Consider the following 21,330-nt stretch of genomic DNA (forward strand, 5'->3'; position numbering starts at 1 on the left):
TTTAAGCCAAGCAACCAAGAGACCTCTTGTCAAGGCTTGGAGGAGGTAGGTCCTCAAGAGAACGAAGGTGTTCAAGATGAAGGGATGCTGGAGGGTATGATGTCAACAACACTTACAAAGGATGAAAGAGAGGAGTTCAAATGTGTGCTAAGGAAGTTTCCTAGGCTTTTTGCTAAAGACTGCACCGACGTGCGTGGAGTAGATGATGTTCAACACAAGATTGAGTTGAAGCCAGAGGCCACACCTAAGGCTCAAAAGGTACGAAGGCTAGGAGTCATTAAGGAGCAGGCTCTACTCAAGGAGGTAAGAAAGCTTCTAGCAGCAGGTTTCATTTATCCAGTGGAGAATTCAAAGTGGGTCTCTCCCGTTGTTGTCACTCCTAAGAAAAACGGCAAGTGGAGGGTGTGTGTGGATTATCGTCCACTTAATGAGGCAACAAAAAGAGATCACTTTCCCCTCCCATTTCAGGATGAGATACTAAATGAAGTAGCTGTTCATGAGAAGTACACTGTGTGTGATGGCTACTCGGGTTACTTTCAAATAGGTATCGCATTGGAGGATCAATTGAAAACAACCTTTATCACTCCTTGGGGTTGTTATGCTTTTAGAGTCATGCCATTTGGCCTGACAAATGCTCTTGCAACTTTCCAACGCTTCATGAACATGGTGTTTCAAGCATTCTTTGGAAAGTCCATTAGGGTTTTTATTGATGATTTTTGCATTTATAGCTCAAAATCATTGCATCTACAAAGGGTAGAAGAAGGTTTAAAGAAGCTCTATGACATGGGAGGTCAACTCAACCCCGACAAGTGTCACATACCTGAGGATGAAGTGATCTTGCTTGGTCACAAGGTTTCCTGTAAAGGCATTGAGGTGGATCCTTCAAAGGCAAAGGCTCTTATTGAGCTCCCCTCACCCAAGAATCTCAAAGAGGTCATATCATTCATTCAAAAAGTGAAGTATATGTCACGCTTTATTCACTTAGCTTCGGAGTTGCTTCATCCTTTGCAAAAGTTGACACAACAAGTAGAATTTGCATGGTCTGATGAGCTTGAAGAGTATTTTTGTAATATTAAAGTCATTTTGTCAGAACTACCAACACTCATGCCTCCTTGTTGGGAGTACACATTCTTTGTTAGCTCTAGTGCTGGAAGGGAAACAATTGGTGCTGTGTTGCTACAACAAGATCCCCACAGTACAAGGATGCGACCCATCTACTTTGCTAGTAGGGTCATGAATGCTTTGGAGAGAGACTACACAGAAGCAGAACTCATGATGCTTTCTCTCATGTTTGCAGTGAGAAAGTTTAGATCCTACCTGCTACCAAAACCTTTTGTAATTCTCACTGCAGAGAATTTGTTCCCTTGGGTGTCATCTCAAATGAATCTTAGTACTAGGATCTCAAAGTGGATTATGGAGTTGCAAGAGTTCCAATACTCTTTCAAGGTAGAAGATAGTGTGTGTGTGCACAATTGGCAGGGATTCTCACTTATAGGGTACATGAGAAGGAAATTAAGGTGCCTCAAGTAAAGACCCTACCATTGCCACCACCAAAAAGTATTCCTAATGCTTTTACCTTGTTCTTTGATGGAGCTTTTTGTCGAGCCACAGGGAAAGCAGGGGGAGGGCTAGTATTGCTCAACCCAAGTGGAGAGGTGGTCATGAAAGAGAAGGTCAATCTACCATGTTCAACTAGCAACAATGAAGCGGAATACGACACACTACTTCATGGTTTGAAGATGTGCATTGGCCAAGGGATAAAACGTCTCATGGTAAAGGGAGATGCACTTCTCATTGTTAAACAGATTTTAGGCATTTGGGCATGCAAGAATGAAAGCTTAAGGACAAAAGTTCATGCCATTCGTAGGATGTTTAATCAGTTTGAAGAAGTGCAACTATATCATATTCCGAGGAAACAAAATGAAGATGCCGATTTACTTGCACAACAAGCAGTTACATGTGTTGAGAGAGAAGTGCAGGTCATCATGGTGGCAGCAACTGTCAAGCAACCGAGATACCAGGGATTGGAGTCACTGGCTCCCATCATTGGCTACATTTTGGAGGGTGAGTTTCCACCAGACTTCACAAAAGCTCAGAAGAGGAGACTCATGAAGAAGGCAAGCATCTATCTCTTCCTAGAAGGCTCCCTCTATCAAAGAGGGAAGGATCAAGTGTGCAGAAGAGTACCAACTATCGAGGAAATTCCAGCCATTCTAAAAGGTTTGCATGAAGAGGCATGTGGTGGTCATTTTGCCCAAGAATCAACTGTGAAGAAGATTTTTCTTGCGGGGTATGTTTGGCCAAGCTTGCATGTGGATGTTCAACATTGGTGTAAAAGCTGTCACAATTGTCACATAAATGGAAATAGAAGGTTGGTGCATGGCCCGAAGTAAATAGTGCTTGCAAATGGACCCTTTGAAAAGTGGGGCATTGATGCTATGGGTCCTCTGCCTAGGACAAAAAATGGTAAACTCTACATTCTAGTGGCTGTAGACTATATGACTAGGTGGGTGGAAGCACAAAGTGTGGCAAAGGTAAATGAGAGGACAGTGAGCAAATTCGTCTACACTCACATTTGTTGTAGATTTGGCACACCTTTGGAGATTGTTTCTGATAATGGTCCAGGGTTTAGGAAGGGCTTGCTCACAGAAGTTTGTGAAGAGCTTCACATTCTACATCGTCATAGCACACCATACTACCCACAGTCAAATGGTTTGGTGGAGAAGGCTAATGGTGTCATTGCAGGAATCATTAGAAAGATGGTGCAAAACAACACAAAATTATGGGATGACTTCTTGGATGGTGCCTTGTGGGCATATCGAACCACATATAGGGAAGCCACGGAGTTCACACCATTTCACTTGGTCTATGGTCAAGAGGCTTTACAGCCAATTGAGCTAAACATTCCAACAATGCGATGGCAAATCAGCACAAGATGATCAAGAAGCATGGATGGATCGACTTCTTACCTTAGTCGAGCTTGAGTGGAAAAGAGAAGCAGCATACGAGTGCTATAAGAGGAAAGCCACACAGACAAAGGAGAAGCTTGACAAGAAACTGAAGGACAAAGGCATCAATGAAGGAGATCTTGTGCTAAGGTATGACAATCGACTCGATAATCGTTTTGATGCCAAATTTGAAACTAGATGGCAAGGGCCATACATAGTCAAGAAGGCTTTCAATTCAAGTTACTATCAAATTATGGACTTGAATGGGAAAGAGCACTCCAGGAAGGTAAACGGCTATCGCTTGAAGCCTTACTTGAGTCGCCTTCTACCAAAGGATCTACCAAAGATCTGTCAAAAGGCCACTGTCTCATGTAAGTATTGTTACATGAAGCATGAGTGTAACTCTAGCCAAAATTCTGAGGGGCCAAACAATAAAGATCTCGTCAAGGACTCTGAAGCACTCTCTTTGGAAAAGATGCTCTATGATGGTACATGAATATACCATCATCCAGGGGGAGGGCTAATGATAGCCGTTTTTCGGCTCTTTGTAATTGCCACAATGAGTTACCTCACCCTAGCAAAATCACCCAAACACTGTGGCTATCCCTACCATTTCACTGTATATAGGCGTGCGTGAGTCACGGGACTTTTCCCATATATTCTTAAAAAACCCTCAATTAGCTAGTCATTAGGCTAGTTGAGCCAAAAAAAAATAAAAAATATAAAAAATATAAGTATATTATGGCCTATGCGTATGTAAATATTTCTTTGTATATAGGGCCTAAATAAAAGATTTTTTCATAATTATTTTGGTATTTATTTAAATATTTCTACCTAGGTTGTGTTATTTATGCTCTGTACATTGCCTCACCATTACCACAATTTTTCTTACCATTTTTCATATTCTTTATTCCATATAGAAATATTTTCATGTAAGCCTCTCTTATATTTGGTGTAACTCCACCCCAACAAAAATCCAAAAAAACTAGTTTTATTTATGTGTATATTTTTTCACTATTGTGATTTTTCCCTTCCTACATCTATTTTGTTTTTTTTTTTCTAAAAAATTAGAACACCAAAAATATTTATCTTTTTATGGTAGCCTCATAATGAGAGAGATTTCTTTTGACCCCTTTATATTTTTTCCACTTATATTATTTATATTTGACATGTACATATTTTTTAGACCCCTCAATATTTGATTTTCTTAGTTGTACTATTCACTTATCATAATCTCAACAATATCTTCAATTCTAGACCTACCAAATAAGGTCAAGGGTAGGTGGCATGCATACATGCACTATGGAGGGCTCACTCTTGGAGGTATTCAAAAGAATCATCCAAAGAAGGACCCCACAAGAACCTTGTGCAGTGGAAAAAAACGGTCGGTTTTGCTGAATTTTTAAAGTTCACTTGCTCTCCGAATTTGAAAAGGTGACACAAACAAAAGTTGTAGATCGTGGGCTGAACTTTTGCCTCAACTTTTTTCATTATTTTTTGAGCTACGAGCTGTGAGCTATGATTTTATTAGTGGACCCCAATTTTCCCATGCTATTCAGCCACACTCTCTCTTCCACTTTATCATTTTCCTCTTTCACACACACTTCTTCACTCATCATCCCCACCTCTCTCACCACTCCTCTCTGCACCCTACTCACCTTCTCCTCAACCTTGAAGAATAAGAGAAACCATGGTGAACTCATACCTCCCACACACAATTCCATTCCAAAATTGACCACCTAGTCTCATTTTTCCTCCTCCAATTTACCCATATCTATAAAAAAAAACCACAAAATTCAGCCTCTTCTCTTAAAAGACAGCATCATGGTGGTTGATTACTCAGCTTCAATTACCTTGTCTCTCAAGGAAGGTCAAGAATGGAGAAAAAATGTACCGTCAAAGCTAGTGGACCGTCAACAAGCGTCAAAATTGGCCCTACTCAAGACACTTGGAGTATCAACCTTGTAAGAAATCCACCTTTTCTTACCTCTTAAGAGTTTTTCTTCCTTATTTGTATCCTACATGGATACTCCCATTGTAAATATCCAATTCCATTTGTAAATTAATACTAACTCTACTAACACTAACCCACTATGAAAAGTCCTATCACCTCCATTTCTCTCCTCTCTCTTTCCCCACCAACTTCTTGATAATTCCAAGCAAAAGAAATTCGATAAATTGCTGAAAATCTAACCCAACCATGGTTAAAGGAGTAACCCTAGCCTTCAAAATTGCTATAAAAGGAGGGTGTAGCTAGCACAAAAAGGGGGAACCATAAGCAAGAGCACTATGCTATAGCTTGAGAAGCCAAGCTCAACCTCTCTAGAAGGAGCTCTTGAGTGGAAGCTCATTGTCTTATGCATGTGCATGTGTTGTAATAGGGGATTAGCAAGGGAACTCTATGCCATTGTAAGAGAGAGAGTGATCATTCAATTGAGAGTAGGAAATCTATCATTTCTCCTACTAGTGTAAGCCCAACATTTGCTGAATCAAGGAGGGTGGATTTGGACTAAGCTTGGATACTTTGTCTCCCTTCCAACGTGAAGTAATGGACAACAATGATGCGTAAGTGTCTTGGTGTTTTTTGTTAAGTTCTTGATAGCTTGTCTCTGGTGTTGTCATCAATCTAGCCATAAATCCCACATATTGTAAGAGGGCGACAGGGTGGAGAGGACTCCCCTGGCTTTAAGACAGTGATTGGGGTGGCTTTTTTTTATGATGTGTTGTGGTGAAATTTACGCAAGCTATGTTGAATAAATACTAATCTCACTTTGATTTGTCATGACAGATTTGTAAGAAGGTATTAATGCAACAAGCACCCCCTCCCCCTTTCTCTCTCTTTCTTAAATATATAGTTGTGTTTGCTTGATCATTGCCGATACGTTTCAAAGCAGCCCGAGCACTATCTCTCTCTCTCTCTCTCTCTCTCTCTCTCTCTCTCTCTCGTGTTTTAGTGTGTGAGAGTGTTCCATTGGTGTTAGGGTTAGTGTAAATTCCTTGCTTGTTTGTGGGTTGCTCTAACGATTCTCCTCTTTTGCGTCCTAGTTCGCTCTTAAACTAGGTGGTGCCCCTTGTGTAGTTGGGATTTGGCTGTGGGTTTGTTGTTTTGGTTTGTGTTGTGTTGTGCTCCAGCCCCATTGAGCAGCACGGGAGCCTTGAAGGGTGTCTAGAGGTTGCTCTTCTTGTTGCTCGCCCCGGACCGCCTTAGCGGCTGAGATATACCTAATCGGCTAGCCCTAAGTAGATAAATAACGAAGAGGGTAGGCCTAAGCGATGAAGTTAAGAGGTTGATTAACTAAGCGGCTAGCGCTAAGCGACAAACCCTAAGTGATAAGCCTAATCGATAAGCCCTAAGCGGTTTGAATATTGATTTATCCTAAGCGACTAGCCCTAATTAAGCGGCTAAACAGCTAAATAACAAAGTGGGTAGGCCTAAGCGGCACGACTAAGCAACTAGATACTTAAGTGGAAGTCCTAAACGGCCAACCCTAAGCGGTGTGAATACAGATTAGCCCTAAGCGGCTAAATAAAGAAATGGGTAGGACTAAGTGGCGAGGCTAAGTGATTGAATACCTAAGCGGCTAGCCCTAAGCGTCTATCCTTCAACGGCCTAAATATGGACTAGTCGTAAACGGCTTAGCGATTGAATACATAAGTGGCTAGCCTTAAGCAGCAAGCCCTAAGTTGTCTGAATACCTATCAACCCTAAGCAACTAGCCCTAAGCGCTAAGTGTCTAAATAACAAAGCATGTAGAACTAAGCGGCATGGCTAAGCGACTAAATACCTAAGCGGCTATCCTTCAACGACCTAATAGGGACTAGTCCTATGCGGTTAAGCGACTAAATACCTAAGCAAAGAGCCTTAAGGGGACATAACAACGTCAATCGATGATTTGCAAACTTCATGAAGTTAATCAAAGGTAATTAGAACCTAACACTAAACTTAACTAAAAACTTTCCAATTTACATTTACAACACCTACGACAAGTCACAAGTTTAGAAAACAACATAATTAATCTCCAAATTAATTTACATAAAAATAACAAAATGTTATAAATTAAAAAAAATCTTTTTTTTAATGGTCAAATGTCATTATCTTTCTTTGTTAGTAATGATTTTAAAATAATAAAATTTATACATTAACAAAAGTTATTTTTTAAAAAAAATTCTTTGTTTTTAAAATGTGTGTGTGTGCCGCACATAATGTGTTTAGATTGTTGACAAACTAATGTGCATTTTTATTTATTTGCATGCATGTTTATGTGCATATGTGTGTGTGTGTGTGTGTGTGTGTGTGTGTGTGTGTGTGTGTGTGTGCAAGAAAAGAGAATGAAAGACCACTCATATGTGGCCTATTTGAGCAAGAAGCACTTGAAGAAATGTCACCAAACCTGCAAACACACACACACACACACACATACACACACACACACACACACACACACACACACACAAAAGTGAAGAAACCTATGATAAATCTTGAAAAGAACCTTACCTTGTTGATGGGGGGAAGCATGTGAAAGGAGATCTCAAGTCCGGCAAGCCCTACAACACCAGATTTGCAACAAGTGAGGAGGAGGAGGGCAAGGCAGGAAATGAAGAATGGGCAAAAATGCATAGGTAGGACCCACGGGTTTTGTTTTTGCAAACTTTGTTGGTACATGTGCCAGTAGAAGCATCGAAATGTGCACCCAAATCATTGTCCGAATGTGCAACCAAATAGCCATTGAAATCAACGCTCAAATAGCCATAGAAAATTCAAATCTTGATTCTTTTTAAAAATGGTCCCCCCTCCAAATTTAGCCACACATATACCGACGCCCGCCACTAACATCAGTAATTTGATGTCGGTATTTAGGTGATCTCTTGTGGTGTTAGTTACCTCCTAAATGAAACAAATGGTAGTGACAAGCAACATTATTGCTATTAAAAAAAAAAACGATGTTCAAAAGATTCATATAGGATTGATGATAGTAAATGACGCTGTGAAATAAAATGGGAAAAAAATTAACACAAACTTAGATTTGGAAATGGTAGCAAGTTGGCGTTATGGTTGTGCATAAAAATTGCAATGGATTTGACGATATATTTGCAATAATAAACAATAGTTGGAAATGGAAATATGAAATGGTTTTAGAATATCGTAGTCGTCAGATTAAAACATGTTTCCCCTTCATCAAAGATAGCATAATTTGAGTGATATTTTTGGCCTGCCCAAAGGGAAAAGGCTATAGCGATGCAATGTCTTTTTGCTGACTAAAATATTTTTCATTTATTTTGTTCATTTTGTGAATTTATATCAAGAACCACTATGTGGTATGATTAAACTAGTTGGAAAAGTGGGCACTCTCTGCACAATATGGGTATCCTAGGAGGTTGGTGGAGGTAGGGATAAGGATTGGCCATGTGTAGACCATCTACTGGCTTATCATTTGTGGAGGGAGTGATAAGAATCTTCTAGGGTTGAGAGTTGCATTATTGGTTCACTTTACGGCTGTTAGCTCTCAAGCTTGTAAGGGGGTAGGGGTAGGCAAGAAGCGCAAGCTGCCATGGCATGCTGCACATTGTGGAGGATGATGAAGAGGCCTCTTGCAGCCCATCCCTTCGTGACGTGAAGCAGACGGAGTCTCTCTCTCTCTCTCTCTCTCTCTCTCTCTCTCTCTCTCTCTCTCTCTCTCTCTCTCTCTCTCTCTCTCTCTCTCTCTCTCTCTGTGTGTGTGTGTGTGTGTGTGTGTGTGTGTGTGTGTGTAGCTGTCTGCAAATCTGTCGTGCTGTTGTGCACTGAGTTGCACCTATGGCGCTGCCCCTGCCCCTGCCCTTGCGCCTGTGGCCCTGCCCATGCTTCTACGACTGTGCTTTTGCACCTGCGGCCGTGTCTCTGCACCTGGGGCACTACGCCTGCGGCCCCTCCGGCTACGGCCTGCCTCTGCACCTGCGGCCGTGTCTCTACACCTGCGGCGCTGCGCCTGTGGCCCCTCCGACGGCCTGCCTCTACACCTATGGTGCTGCCCCTGCGGTTGCATTTGCACCTGCTGCGGTTGCATTTGCACCTGCTGCGGTTGCATCTACATCTGCACCTACTACGCTCCCCCTGCGGTTGCATATGCACCTACTGCGCTCCCCCTGTGGCCTTGCACCTTCAGGTAGAATCGCCGCTGCAGCGACTACGGTCGTTTATCTATTCCTGCAGCGCTGTCCCTGCGGCCTTTAACTGCATCTATGGTTGCATAAGCGCTGCTGGAATGCATTTATTCTTGACTGGGTGCCTTTGTTCCCGCGGACAGATAGGCTGTTGGGCGCAGCATTATGTCGGGTCTGGTGAAGCTTGGCGAGGAGGGGGCTCCGCCCACTGTGGCTGCCGTCTCGCATATCCTCATCTTCTGGTCTCAGTTGTCAATTGTCAGGCAGGCCAGCGAGTCTTTCCGTAGCGGCGCCTCCCTCGCGCTGACGTCTTCACACAGGTCTCGCATTAGCCATTGCAGCGATGTCTTGAAGGTTTGCTAGGTTGTCGGGATGGTCTTGAGGAGGGTGGTGCATCCTGGTGAGTTTTCTAAATGCTTGGCGCCATGTTGGTTCTGTTAATTTGGATGCTTTTATGAGCATTATGAATACTTTTAACACTTCCATGTGGTATTTTTGCAGATGTTGGTGTGGTTGAATGATGGTACTTGGGAGGAAAATTTCTTATTGGAAGTAATTAAGTATGGTCCAATGACAGTTTATGTGTTGCATCAATTAAGACCTTTGTCATGTGATGCACATTACACTTTAGGTGTGGAAGGTTCATAATGTTAATGAAATGTTGGTTGCCCGGAAATGCTTGTTGTAGCCTGGGATGGGTCAATAGTTTATGACAATAATTGTCAAACTTAATTAAGCTCTACTTTATGCAGATTGTAGATTTTGTGTTGGGTTTTTGCATAGCTGAGAATAAGCAACATTATGGTTGGTTTTGTGTGTATATTTGTCTATGTGGGATAGGGTTGGTTTAAATTGAAGATTGTTATCAACTTTTTCTTAGGCGCTTAGGGTATTCGTCAAGCTTTGTGCATGTAGTTAAACAAATCAAGCTTGTATTTTTGTCTTTTCACGACGAAAAATTGCGATGATGTCTCATTCATTTCATGGACATCTTGAGATGTTCCAAATAGAATTAGAGAAGACTGAGCAAGCTTTAGTTACGGATGGGAATTGGTATACAACATAAGCTATGATGATGAAAAAATGTTGTGTATGGCTTCATGCCATTTGGTCACTTTCTCTGAGCTTATGGTTTAAAAAAATAATGTTTTATCTTTGTAGTAAGAATTTTTTCATGCATAAGATCTGAGAATCGTCGTTAATACAATGACTATTGTGTCACTTTTGTGCCTTGCGGACAGTTATAGACCGCATCGTTGTTAAATATCCTATTTTTGACTTTAGACAATGCAAAAATTGCACATTATGTTAATTTCACCCATTTTGTATCGATTATAATCTTTATTAAGACTAGTGGTGTAGAAAAATACCTTGATAATAATTAGATTTTCACAAAAAATAAAGTTATTGTGTCAACTATTTTGATTTATATATAATAGTTTAACAATTGCATAATAGTTGCATACAATTTTTAAAAGTACAATTAAAGTCATTACAGAATTCTCGTATTCTTAAAAATTAACATAATTAAAATTTGAATTTTTATTTTTATTTTATTTTTAGCTTATATAAAAAAGAAAATTTTTAAAACTACTTTTATTATGAAAAAGAAACGTGAAGTGATAGTTCTCTCTTCCTTCCTTGCAATACGTTTATCAATGATGAAAAAGAGAAGTGGAGTTATATCTTGGTCATCTTTTCTTGGTAGTTGCCTACTACTTACCATCATTCTTACTCTTTACTAAAGTTGTCCTTGTTAGGAGTGAGGACATTAACTCTCTCATCATAGTAAGATAAACTTTTATACATTCTCTTCCTCCTCCTCCTATATAACAAGAACTCTTATGTACACTAGCTGTGCAAGTCTCAAGCTCTACGTTTGTTTGTTGAAAGATCTGGTTAGAACCAAGCTTGCTTTCACCTACCTAATGGATATTCCTATGGATGGTTAGTATTTGTATCCGTTTTGTTGTTTTATGAGCTGTGATGAGCATGACTTAGAGCATTGACATGAGCAATTTTATTTAGATGTTAACTTCGACGATTTTCCCTTGAGTGGACCACCGAACTCAGGATCGCCTGCTGTGATTAACACAAAGCTTCGTAGCCAGATCAACACAGCCGCTGTCGTGTCACTGTTATCTCAAAACAAAAAACAGTCATCCGAATCTTTGCTTGGCAAGAAGCTTAGTCCTAGAGCAAAATTGAACAAGGATTCATCTTTAGCTATAAAAAAGGCTTTGATCTCTGTTAGAGGTAAAATTTACAGCTTGTTTTTATGGTAAGTCTCACTCCCGTTCTTATCTAATTCTTTTTGATAGGTAAAGCATCTAGATGCTTGGCAGATTCGTCATTCTCATCTTCTTTGATTAAGAACACTTCAAAAGGGAAAGAGGAGCTTAATGCTAAATCTTTCAACTCACAATTGACCATAACCCCTGCTTTGAGAACTTTGGCAATTTCTGAATTATCTGAGACAACGAATTTTAGGTTTTCTCTAGAAGGAAAAGTCCTATGTAAGTACGACACTTACAAGATTCCAAAGTCTACCTACGGTAGATATCTGCGTACGGATCTTCTAGATAGGGAATCTCGTCATACAGTAACATTTGTTGTGACTGAGATCTACCTTTCAGAGTTTATTGAGGCCTTTGTTGTCAATGATTTTGTTCGCCTTGAAGGTGCATGTGTGAAAAGGGCACTTGCCAAGGACGGCTGAACTTGCTTGTGGGCTTTGTATGCTGATGCTACGACTTTGGTTGTCAAAGCCGAGGCTTTTGACTGTTGTCTTCAACTTTATCTTGAGAAGAAAATCAAAGAGTTTTTCTCTCAAAGCACAAGTGCTACTGAATTTGTTTCAAAAGTTGCCTTTATTGTTGTCAAAATAGAGAATGTTGTTAAAAGAGATGGAACTCCTAGCTTTCGTTTAGTTGTGGCTGATGGACCTTCAACAAGCGATCGAGCTAGTGTGAGTGCTGATAAAGCTTCTTTGCAACACAAATGTATCTTTGCTCATGTTTTCATTTTGATGGCAGCTTCTCTTTGTCCCTACTCGACGGGTCGACTATCAGTTTATGGTGCATGAAGTAAAAGAAGTTGGATATTACTCATGTGTCGCTCGTAACATCAATGTCTTCAAGCATCTATCAAACACCCTTAGTGTAGTTGACGCTACTATCTTGTGCTCGCTTCCTCTATCTTTGGCTAGTGTCTTCCAAGAATACTTGCTGAAACAAGTCACGAACCTAGGCTTTGAGAAGAAGGTAATTGCTGTGTGCATATATTAGTAAAAAATGAGTTTATGTTGTTTTTATGGTCATTTTTGAATTTGCAGGTGTTTGGTACGTTGTAGATTGTGAGTGTGAATAGCTTGGATGTCGAATACTTGTGCGGTGTGTGCAAAGGTCTCAATGTGAGTCGGCAAGCGAGTAACCCATTTTGCTACTCTTGTGGTAGACTCTCTACAATCACCAAGCAGCCTATGTTGCCCGCTAAATTATATCCCCAAGATGGAGAGGTTGTTTCTGTTATCTTGCAAGGAGCTGTAGTTGATTTTGTTCTTGGATTTTCTCGTCCGTTCTTGCATCTCTTTGATCAAATCTTGGTAGAGTTAAAATATTCACTCTTGAACTTCAAAAAGGCTGGTTGGTTCACTATTAACAAGGTGGGACAGGTTACTGCATTCAAGGGCACGTAGTTTGTGTTCTTGATATCAAGGTTTCCCTTTTTGCAACAATGGCATATGATATCATTTTGTACGCAGATGGAAAAAATCTACATGTTGATCCTATATTTACTTGTAATTTTCTAGAGAACAAAGATGTTTTGCTAAGTTTGCTTCATGGTTTTCACTTGTCCCTCTCTTTGCAATGTCTTGAATCCAAAATTGTGAATGAAATTCTAGAACAAATAGAACTAAAAAACGAAGATATTTTGAAAGTGCGGGTTGATCCTTGGTTTGTTGATGTACAATCACCTTCTTTTAATCAAAAATAATTTTTGACGTCGCTTTTAGGTAGTCGGCATTCGTCAATGATGCTAAGTGTGCACTTGGTAACTTTGTTTTGCAAGATGTTCTTTGCAATGTGCAAACTCTACTTTTACCAAAGCGATGTTTTAAATGAAGTCCGTTGTTTCGGTGAACGTGAATGTGCAACCTCGTCCACTTGCCCAACTTTTGTGGTGTTGAATTTTCGTGGCTGTTTTTTATGGTATCCGTGTGGAGATCATCCACCCAAACGTAAACATTGTGTATGGAGTAAAGAAGCTACCTTGTGTCTAACAACACTTGTTGAAACTCATGATGTCACTGTCCAAGAAATTGCCTCTATGTTTTTGCAATTGTTTCCAAACTCTTTTAGTGTCAAACAAGTGAAGACAAAAATTTATAACATGTCCAAGTCATTGCGAATTTGTCAAAGAAGGTCTACCATTTCATCTAGTAGAACTCTTCTGTATGTCAAGACGATTGAAGATGTCCCTGCTTTCGCTTGTGCTTCGTGTGGTTCTCTCTTGTTTCGCCATAGTTTGCGTAGCATGTCAAAGGTGGAATTTTTGCTTCTCAAGTAAATAAAATCAATGGTCATTGGTCAAAAGAAAGAGTTGCAAGTGTGTTGTTCATGCAAGGCTATGTTGAAGAAACAAGAAGAACCATTGTTTTGCTTGAAAAGAGAGTTTCAATTCAATAGCAAAATACCCTCCGTAGAAAAATTGAATTCAGTAGAGAGTCGTCTTGTATCCTTGTGCATACCATTCGCACAAATTCGAGAGCTAAACTTTGAAGGTCAACTTGGTTTGCGTGGAAGCATTGTGAATGTAATGGCGGACCTATCACGAGTTCAAAGGGTGTTGCCACGTTTTTCTGATGATCAAGCTTCTATCCTTGTAGAAATTAAACGTAAGCTTGAATATGATCATGCTTATTTGAGTGGCATTGTGCGCCCAAACTGTGTTCTCCAAGCTTTGGCCGACCTTTTGGCCACTCCGTTGTACATTGATCATGGTGTTACAATTGATATGTCTTGGTCATCTTCTTTCACACTCCATGCTGATCTTGCTTATAGTCCACACCAAGAAGATATTGACGATGAGAGTAATCCTGCGGATACTTTGGTGCATGGTATCTACTCTGCACAACAAGTTGTGGACCATAATTCTCAAGTTGAAAGTATAGCCCCTTGTGAGGGATTTAGTCCATTAAGCATTTTTTATGATGAATCTTGTGAGGAGTTGTCATTTCCAACATTGTTTTTTGGTCAAAGAAGAAAGTATCATGTGTTGGCAAAGAAAAAATATCAAAAAGTAGCACAATGGGAGCTTAAGAATGTGGATAGATGATTTGTGAGCAACATTGAAAATCTTTTCTTCAAAACAATGAAAATTATTATTGCAAAAGTTATTGGGTCTATTTGGGTACGCTTGCGCAAGGGAAAATTGCGGGGTAGCCAATTGCAGGCAAAAGATGTTCAGGCGAGCACTAACATTGAACAGCTGCTATCGTCTGAGCTTGGTTACCATGATTTTCAATCACTGCGCAAATCAATCGACTACAAGGTGAATCTCAAGCGAAATGTGTTTGCAATGATCCGTCAATTAGGCCAGCCAACTTTCTTTGTTACATTTTCATGTGCGGAGCAAAGATGGAACCCTTTGAAAGATTGTTTGTGTAGATTGAATCCTCATATCAAAGAGGCAGACTACCCAAACAAAGCTTCATTCATACGTGCACTTGTCCGGTGCGATCTTGTCACAACAGCTCGATACTATGTGCATAGATTTCAAGCCATGAAACAGGAGTTGAAGCGTAATAACACCATCCTTGGTGAATTAGTGGATTACTTTTTTGTGACTGAATTTCAAAATAGAGGCAGCCAACATGATCATGGATTTCTTTCGGTAAAAAATGCACCTCTCTTTGGTAGTGCCCCACATAATGATACAATACGTTTTGTTGACACACATATCACTACTGACATGAATGTATTACATGAGTCTCTTAGAGACATACAAACTCACTTTCATCGCAAAACATGCAAAAAACGCAATAGCATGTGTCGCTTTGGTTTCCCACGTCCTCCCTCTCGAGAAACATTGGTGCTATATCCACCCACATTATCCCAAACAGAGAAAGAAGTACTCTTGGCAAAAAAAAATTTGCATTGAAGAACGATTGCTTGCTCTTGGACATGATTCAACTATGTCATATGATGAATGGTTGACCTCTTTGGGTATGACGGAAGAAGTATACAACCAATCCCTTTCTGTAAGCATCACAGAGCCAACACTGCTCTTGAAAAGAGATCCAAAGGACATTTACACAAACAACTTCAACAAAGAGCTGTGTCTTCTATGGGATGCAAACATTGACATTCAATTTATTTTCAATGGCCATGGCGCTGCAGCATATTTCACATCATATATGACATAGAATGACTCAACTGCAAGCAAAACCATCAAGAACATACTATAAGATTGCAAGAAAACGAATGTGCCAACGTTAGATCGATTGCAAAAAAATTGGCAACGCTTTGATCAACACACAAGAGATGACATCACAACAAGCAACATATATTTCTCTTTCATTGCCCTTACATAGTGCAAGTAGACAATTTGTGTTTATCAATGCAGACTTTGAAAGCCAACGCACATTGATCTTAAAACAAAGAGCCACTTTGAACACTTTGAATCCTGATGATACAAGCATTTTTTTTGACGACCTTGTGACCAAATACACTCAGCGCTCAGATAAGCTAGCACACATATGCTTGGTTGATTACGCAAGCAACTACCAATACGTACGTGGCTCCACTCATGAATCCAAGAAACGTCGAATCATACGGTACGCTAACTTCAATGTAGAGAAGGACAAAGAGTAGAATTACCATGAACTTTGTTTGTTGTTCCTCCCATTTATTGGCGATGAGAAAACCTTTGAGACAAGTGTTGAATGTTGGAAAGACAAATATGCCACAAACTTTACAATTATAGATGGGAATTGTCAAAAGTACAGTAAGTTGGAACTTGAAGCAACAAGCACTAAAACACTTTCATTGCCCTCATCCTCAAGATCTGAGCATAATGAGCCTTACAAATATGAGTTGGCCCTTGATATTCAAACAAGGAAGCCAACCACAAGATCCTTCCCAACATTTCGAAAACTAGCATTGTGCAATGAAGAATACCACTCACTTATCTCCAAGTTGAACATTGAGCAACGCTCCCTTTTTTATGACATCATGACTAGGAAACGCTTGCAACCAACTCAACCAATCCATCTCTTTTTGACTGGAGGTGCAGGAACAGGAAAAACTTTCACTTTGCAAGCAATCATTCAAGGCTTGATCCGCCACTACAATAGCTCTCTCGAATTAGATGTTGAAGTCCCTTCAACATTGCTAATGGCATATACAGGAAAAGCAGCTTTCAACTTTGGAGGCACAACAATCCACTCAGCATTGCGCTTGCCCCTTGTCTTCCAACCAAGCACTTCTCTTTCCTCCAAAAGTCTTGCCGAACTCTCACAGCTCTATAAAAACCTCAAACTGGTTATGTTTGACGAAGCATCTTTGATTGGAAATAGACTCTTGCAGATCATAGAAACAAGACTACGATCAATTAAACACAATCACGAAGAGCCATTCGGCGGGCTAGATGTCATTTTTTGTGGTGACTTATGCCAAGCAAGCCCAGTTCGAGACCGCTGGATATTTAGCGAACCACAAGATTCTCTGCAACTACTCTCACCTTCGTTCTGGCACACCCATATAAAATGCTATGAGCTGACAAAAACAATGCGTCAATCAGACAATGACTTCATTGATGTAATCAACAGAGTGCGCAAAGCGAAACACACAAACGAGGATTTGTTACTCCTGAATATCAACCATTGCAATAAGGTCTTTGACGAATTAACAACACCCCATTTGTACTTCACCAATAACTTGAAGGACTCACATAACCACCTTGTTTTTGAGAAATTGCATACTCACGCATACATTATCCATGCAAAGGACAACCATCATAAAACTTGCTCAAAAAACCTTGTCGTGCCAAGCACCCCACAAAACACTGCAGGTTTGGCCTCGACCTTGGAGCTTAAAGCAAGAATGATTGTTGAGATTTGTGGTGGGAATATAGATATCTGGGATGGTCTTGTGAATGGCGCAGATGGAATTCTCAAACTTGTGCAAAGCAAACCTCCATCCCCTATTGCATGGATAGAGTTTTTTGATCGCTCAACAGGCTTCAAACAACGACATGTGCACCAACACCTGAACACGCTTTCCATTGACCCCCAATGGACACCAATTTTTCAAACAACAAAAGAATTTCAGGTTGGGAAAAATGCATTGAACATTGTGTCTCGAACCCAGTTTCCAATCTAGGCAGCCAAAGCACGCACTATCCATCGATCACAAGGCTTGACAATGAGCATAGTTGCCTTTGATCCAACATCAATAAACTCACATGGATTAGTCTACACAGCCTGATGAGCTTAATTGCCTTAGCAATGAAGCCAAATGGGAATACTTCACAAAATTTTCATTCGCATACAAACACACACATCATATCATTCAATCATTGAACATCGTTTCTAGTCAAAAATATCTCTGCCATATCAAACAGGATTTGAATTTTGCAAGTTCCGACATTTTGTGCCTTCAAGAAACAAAACAAAAAAATCCTTCCAATGATCTTGCACCGGAGTTTAATCATGTCCATCACCACAACAAAATAGGTGTTTCAATCTACTAGAAGACTTGCATGAAGTTGCAATCTGCGAACACAATGTTAAGTATGGAGCCTGATTTACCCTTGTAATTTTCTGTGGTAAAAGCGCACATTTGTAAGGCCCCCATTATGAGGAGAAGCCAACGTGCGTGAAGAAAAATCACTCACCGGAAACCAAAATTTTCACGGACAAGAATCAGGGGCAACTTTAAAGGCCTCAGGGGTGGAGGCCCCCGAGACTTTTTTTTTTCGTTGGAATATTCCAACATTGGAAGATGTAGATTGAAGAGTATCTCTACCAGAAGGACCTCTATTTGCCACTTGGCGGTCTTGCAAAGAAGCCCGCAACAATGGCAGATGAAGCATGGATTGTCCTTGATCGAAAGGCACTGGGAACAATCCGGTTAAGCTTGGCATCAACGGTGGCCTTCAATGTTTCGGAGATGAAGACCATGGAGGACTTGATGAAGTCACTTAACGACTTCTACGAGAAACCATCGGCATCCAATAAGGTATTTCTTATGAAGCGCTTGTTCAATCTAAAGATGACAGAGAATGGTTCAGTTGCAGAACACCTAAATGACTTTAACACAAACATAAGTCAACTTCGATCAGTGAAAATAAATTTCGATGACGAAGTGCGAGCTCTCCTTATACTATCATCTCTACCGGATAGTTGGGACAGCCTTGTGATGGTTGTGAGTAATTCTATCTCTGGCACAAATACTCTTAAGTTTGATGATGTTGTGGGTGTTCTCCTAAGCGAGGAAATACGAAGGAGAATCACAAGAGAATCATCAAGTGCTGCACTATCAGTGGAAACAAGAGGAAGGCTTAAGGAGAGGTTCAAAAACCAAAAGGGTCGTGATCGCTCAAGGCGGAGCAAGTCACGTACAAAGTCAGTTCTTGAATGTTGAAACTGCGGCAAGAAGGGCCACGTCAAGAAGGATTGCTGGTCCAAGAAGAAGAAGGAGACAGAGTCTCAAGACAACAAGCCAACATCGGAGGCCAATGTGGCAGGTAAAGTAGAGCAAGATGCTCTAATTCTCTCATTAGACAATGTGTCTAATTCCTGCATAGTAGATTCCGGGGCTTCATTCCATGCGACACCACACAAGCAACATTTCCAAGACTACACCAAAGGTAATTTTGGGTATGTATACTTGGGAGATGATGAAGCTTGTGAGATTGTCGGCAAAGGTACAGTTTCTGTCAAAACTGCTAATGGAAATGAATGGAAGCTTAAAGATGTTAGGCATGTTCCTTCTCTTCGCAAAAATTTGATCTCTACAGGACAATTGGACGATGAAGGTCACAAAATTGCATTCGGAAACAAACGGTGGAAGATCTCAAAGGGATCTTTGGTGGTTGCCAAGGGTGAAAAAGTCAGTACACTTTACTTGTGTACTGTTAGCACGCAACCTTCAGCTTGTGTAGCAACTACAGAAGTTGACAGTGCGGTGTGGCACTACCGACTTGGGCATATGAGTGCCAAAGGAATGCAAATCCTTCAAACAAAGAAGCTTCTACCAGGTTTGAAAGAAGTGGACTTAGAGTTCTGTGAAGATTGTGTTTATGGTAAACAAAAGAGGGTAAAATTTCAAAAATCAGAAAATGAAAGAAAAAATAAAAAACTTGAGTTGGTTCATTCTGATGTTTGGGGTCCTGCAAGTACACCATCACTTGGTGGCTCATTGTACTATGTAACATTCATAGACAATGCGACTAGAAAAACATGGGTTTATGTCATGAAGAATAAATCCGATGTATTTTCCATATTTCAAAGGTGGAAAGCCTTTGTGGAGAATGAAACAGGTACCAAGGTTAAATGCCTCAGATCAGACAATGGAGGCGAATATTGCAGCTAAGCTTTTGTGCTAGCAATGGCATTCGGAGGCAAAGGACAACCCCAAGGACACCTCAACAAAATGGGATTTCGGAAAGGATGAACAGGACAATCATGGAACGAGCACGAAGCATGCGGCTACATGTAGGCCTACCGCTTGAGCTTTGGGCGGAAGCTGTAAGTACGTCTGTATATTTAATCAATCGGTCACCCTCAACGGCATTGGATGGGGGAGTTCCAGAAGAGGCATGGACAGGTAAACCGGTGAATTATGCATTTCTCGAAGTGTTTGGGTGTGAGGCTTTCATGCACATAGATAGAAGCCTAAGATCAAAGTTAGATGCAAAGTCCAAAAAGTGTTTCTTCATTGGCTATGGAGAAGAAGACTTTGGGTATCGCCTATGGAATCCTGAAGATGGTAAAATCTTAAGGAGTAGGGATGTAATTTTTAACGAACAAAATATGTACAAAGATTACTTGGAAAGAAAACAAACAAAAGAAACAGGTGATGAGTACATGGAGCTTGAGGACGGTGAAGACTCAAGGACTGCAAACGGTGACAATGTGCAACAACGTCAACCAAATGGGGAGCCTCAACCTATTCCCCAAAGATCTACAAGAGCAAGTAGACCTCCAGAAAGGTTTGTTCCTTCCTTCAACCATCTCCTGATCTCAGATTCTGGAGAGCCGGAATCATATGAAGAAGCTATGCAACATGAATCCAAAGAAGAATGGACGAAGAGCATGCAAATGGAGATGGACTCACTATATCGCAACCAAACATGGGAGTTGGTTGAGTTGCCTAAAGGTAAGCGGGCACTTCAAAACAAATGGGTGTACAAGCTAAAGGTAGAAGAAGGTGGGAAGAAAAGGTACAAGTCTGGGCTTGTGGTAAAAGGTTTTTCTCAAAAGAAAGGTATTGACTTCAATGAAATATTTTCTCCTCTTGTAAAAATGAACTCAATTAGGCTTGTCTTAAGCCTTGTGGCTGCTCATGATCTAAATCTCGAGCAAATGGATGTAAATACGGCATTCCCTCACGGTGACTTAGAGGAGGAAATCTACATGCTTCAACCAAAGGGGTATGAAGTAAAAGGTAAGGAGAAAATGGTTTGCAGATTAAAGAAGAGCTTGTATGGTTTAAAGCAAGCATCAAGACAATGGTACTTGAAGTTTGATCGATGGATGTTGGATCATGGATTCACAAGATGCAACTCGGATCACTGCGTCTACACGGAGAATTTGGGAGATGGGAAATTCATCATCCTAATGTTGTATGTTGATGTCATGTTGATTGCAAGTGCTAACATGCAGGACATCAAAGACCTAAAAGAGGAGCTATCCAAATCTTTTTCAATGAAAGATTTAGGTGCTGCAAAGAGGATACTTGGTATGAAAATATCAAGGGACAGGACGAAGAAGACAATAAAGCTATCTCAAGAAGATTACATCAAGAAGGTACTAGAAAGGTTTGCAATGCAAAATGCAAAACCAGTTTCTACACCTTTGGCTGGTCATTTTAAACTAAGGAAGGATATGTGTCCAAAGACACAAGAGGAGATAGCCTATATGTCTAAAGTTCCATATCCTGCAGCGGTAGGTTCTCTAATGTATGCTATGGTCTGGACAAGGCCAGACATTGCACATGCAGTGGGAGTTGTGAGT

At 40.5% G+C, this 21,330-nt stretch overlaps 1 protein-coding gene and 1 pseudogene across 1 annotated transcript; both read left to right on the plus strand.

The window, feature by feature from the left end:
• Window positions 1-12,163: 12,163 nt before the first annotated feature.
• LOC147454370 (uncharacterized) lies at window positions 12,164-12,786 on the plus strand (annotated as a pseudogene).
• Window positions 12,787-16,324: 3,538 nt separating this feature from the next.
• On the plus strand, window positions 16,325-17,473 carry LOC147454371 (ATP-dependent DNA helicase RRM3-like). Its single transcript, XM_086517037.1, has one exon. It carries the CDS (start codon window positions 16,325-16,327, stop codon window positions 17,471-17,473), a length of 1,149 nt encoding a protein of 382 aa, XP_086373163.1.
• Window positions 17,474-21,330: the final 3,857 nt, after the last annotated feature.

The sequence above is a fragment of the Adiantum capillus-veneris genome, chromosome 7 (genome assembly GCF_014529385.1).
Source record: "Adiantum capillus-veneris isolate H3 chromosome 7, ASM1452938v2, whole genome shotgun sequence".
NCBI lineage: Eukaryota > Viridiplantae > Streptophyta > Polypodiopsida > Polypodiales > Pteridaceae > Adiantum > Adiantum capillus-veneris.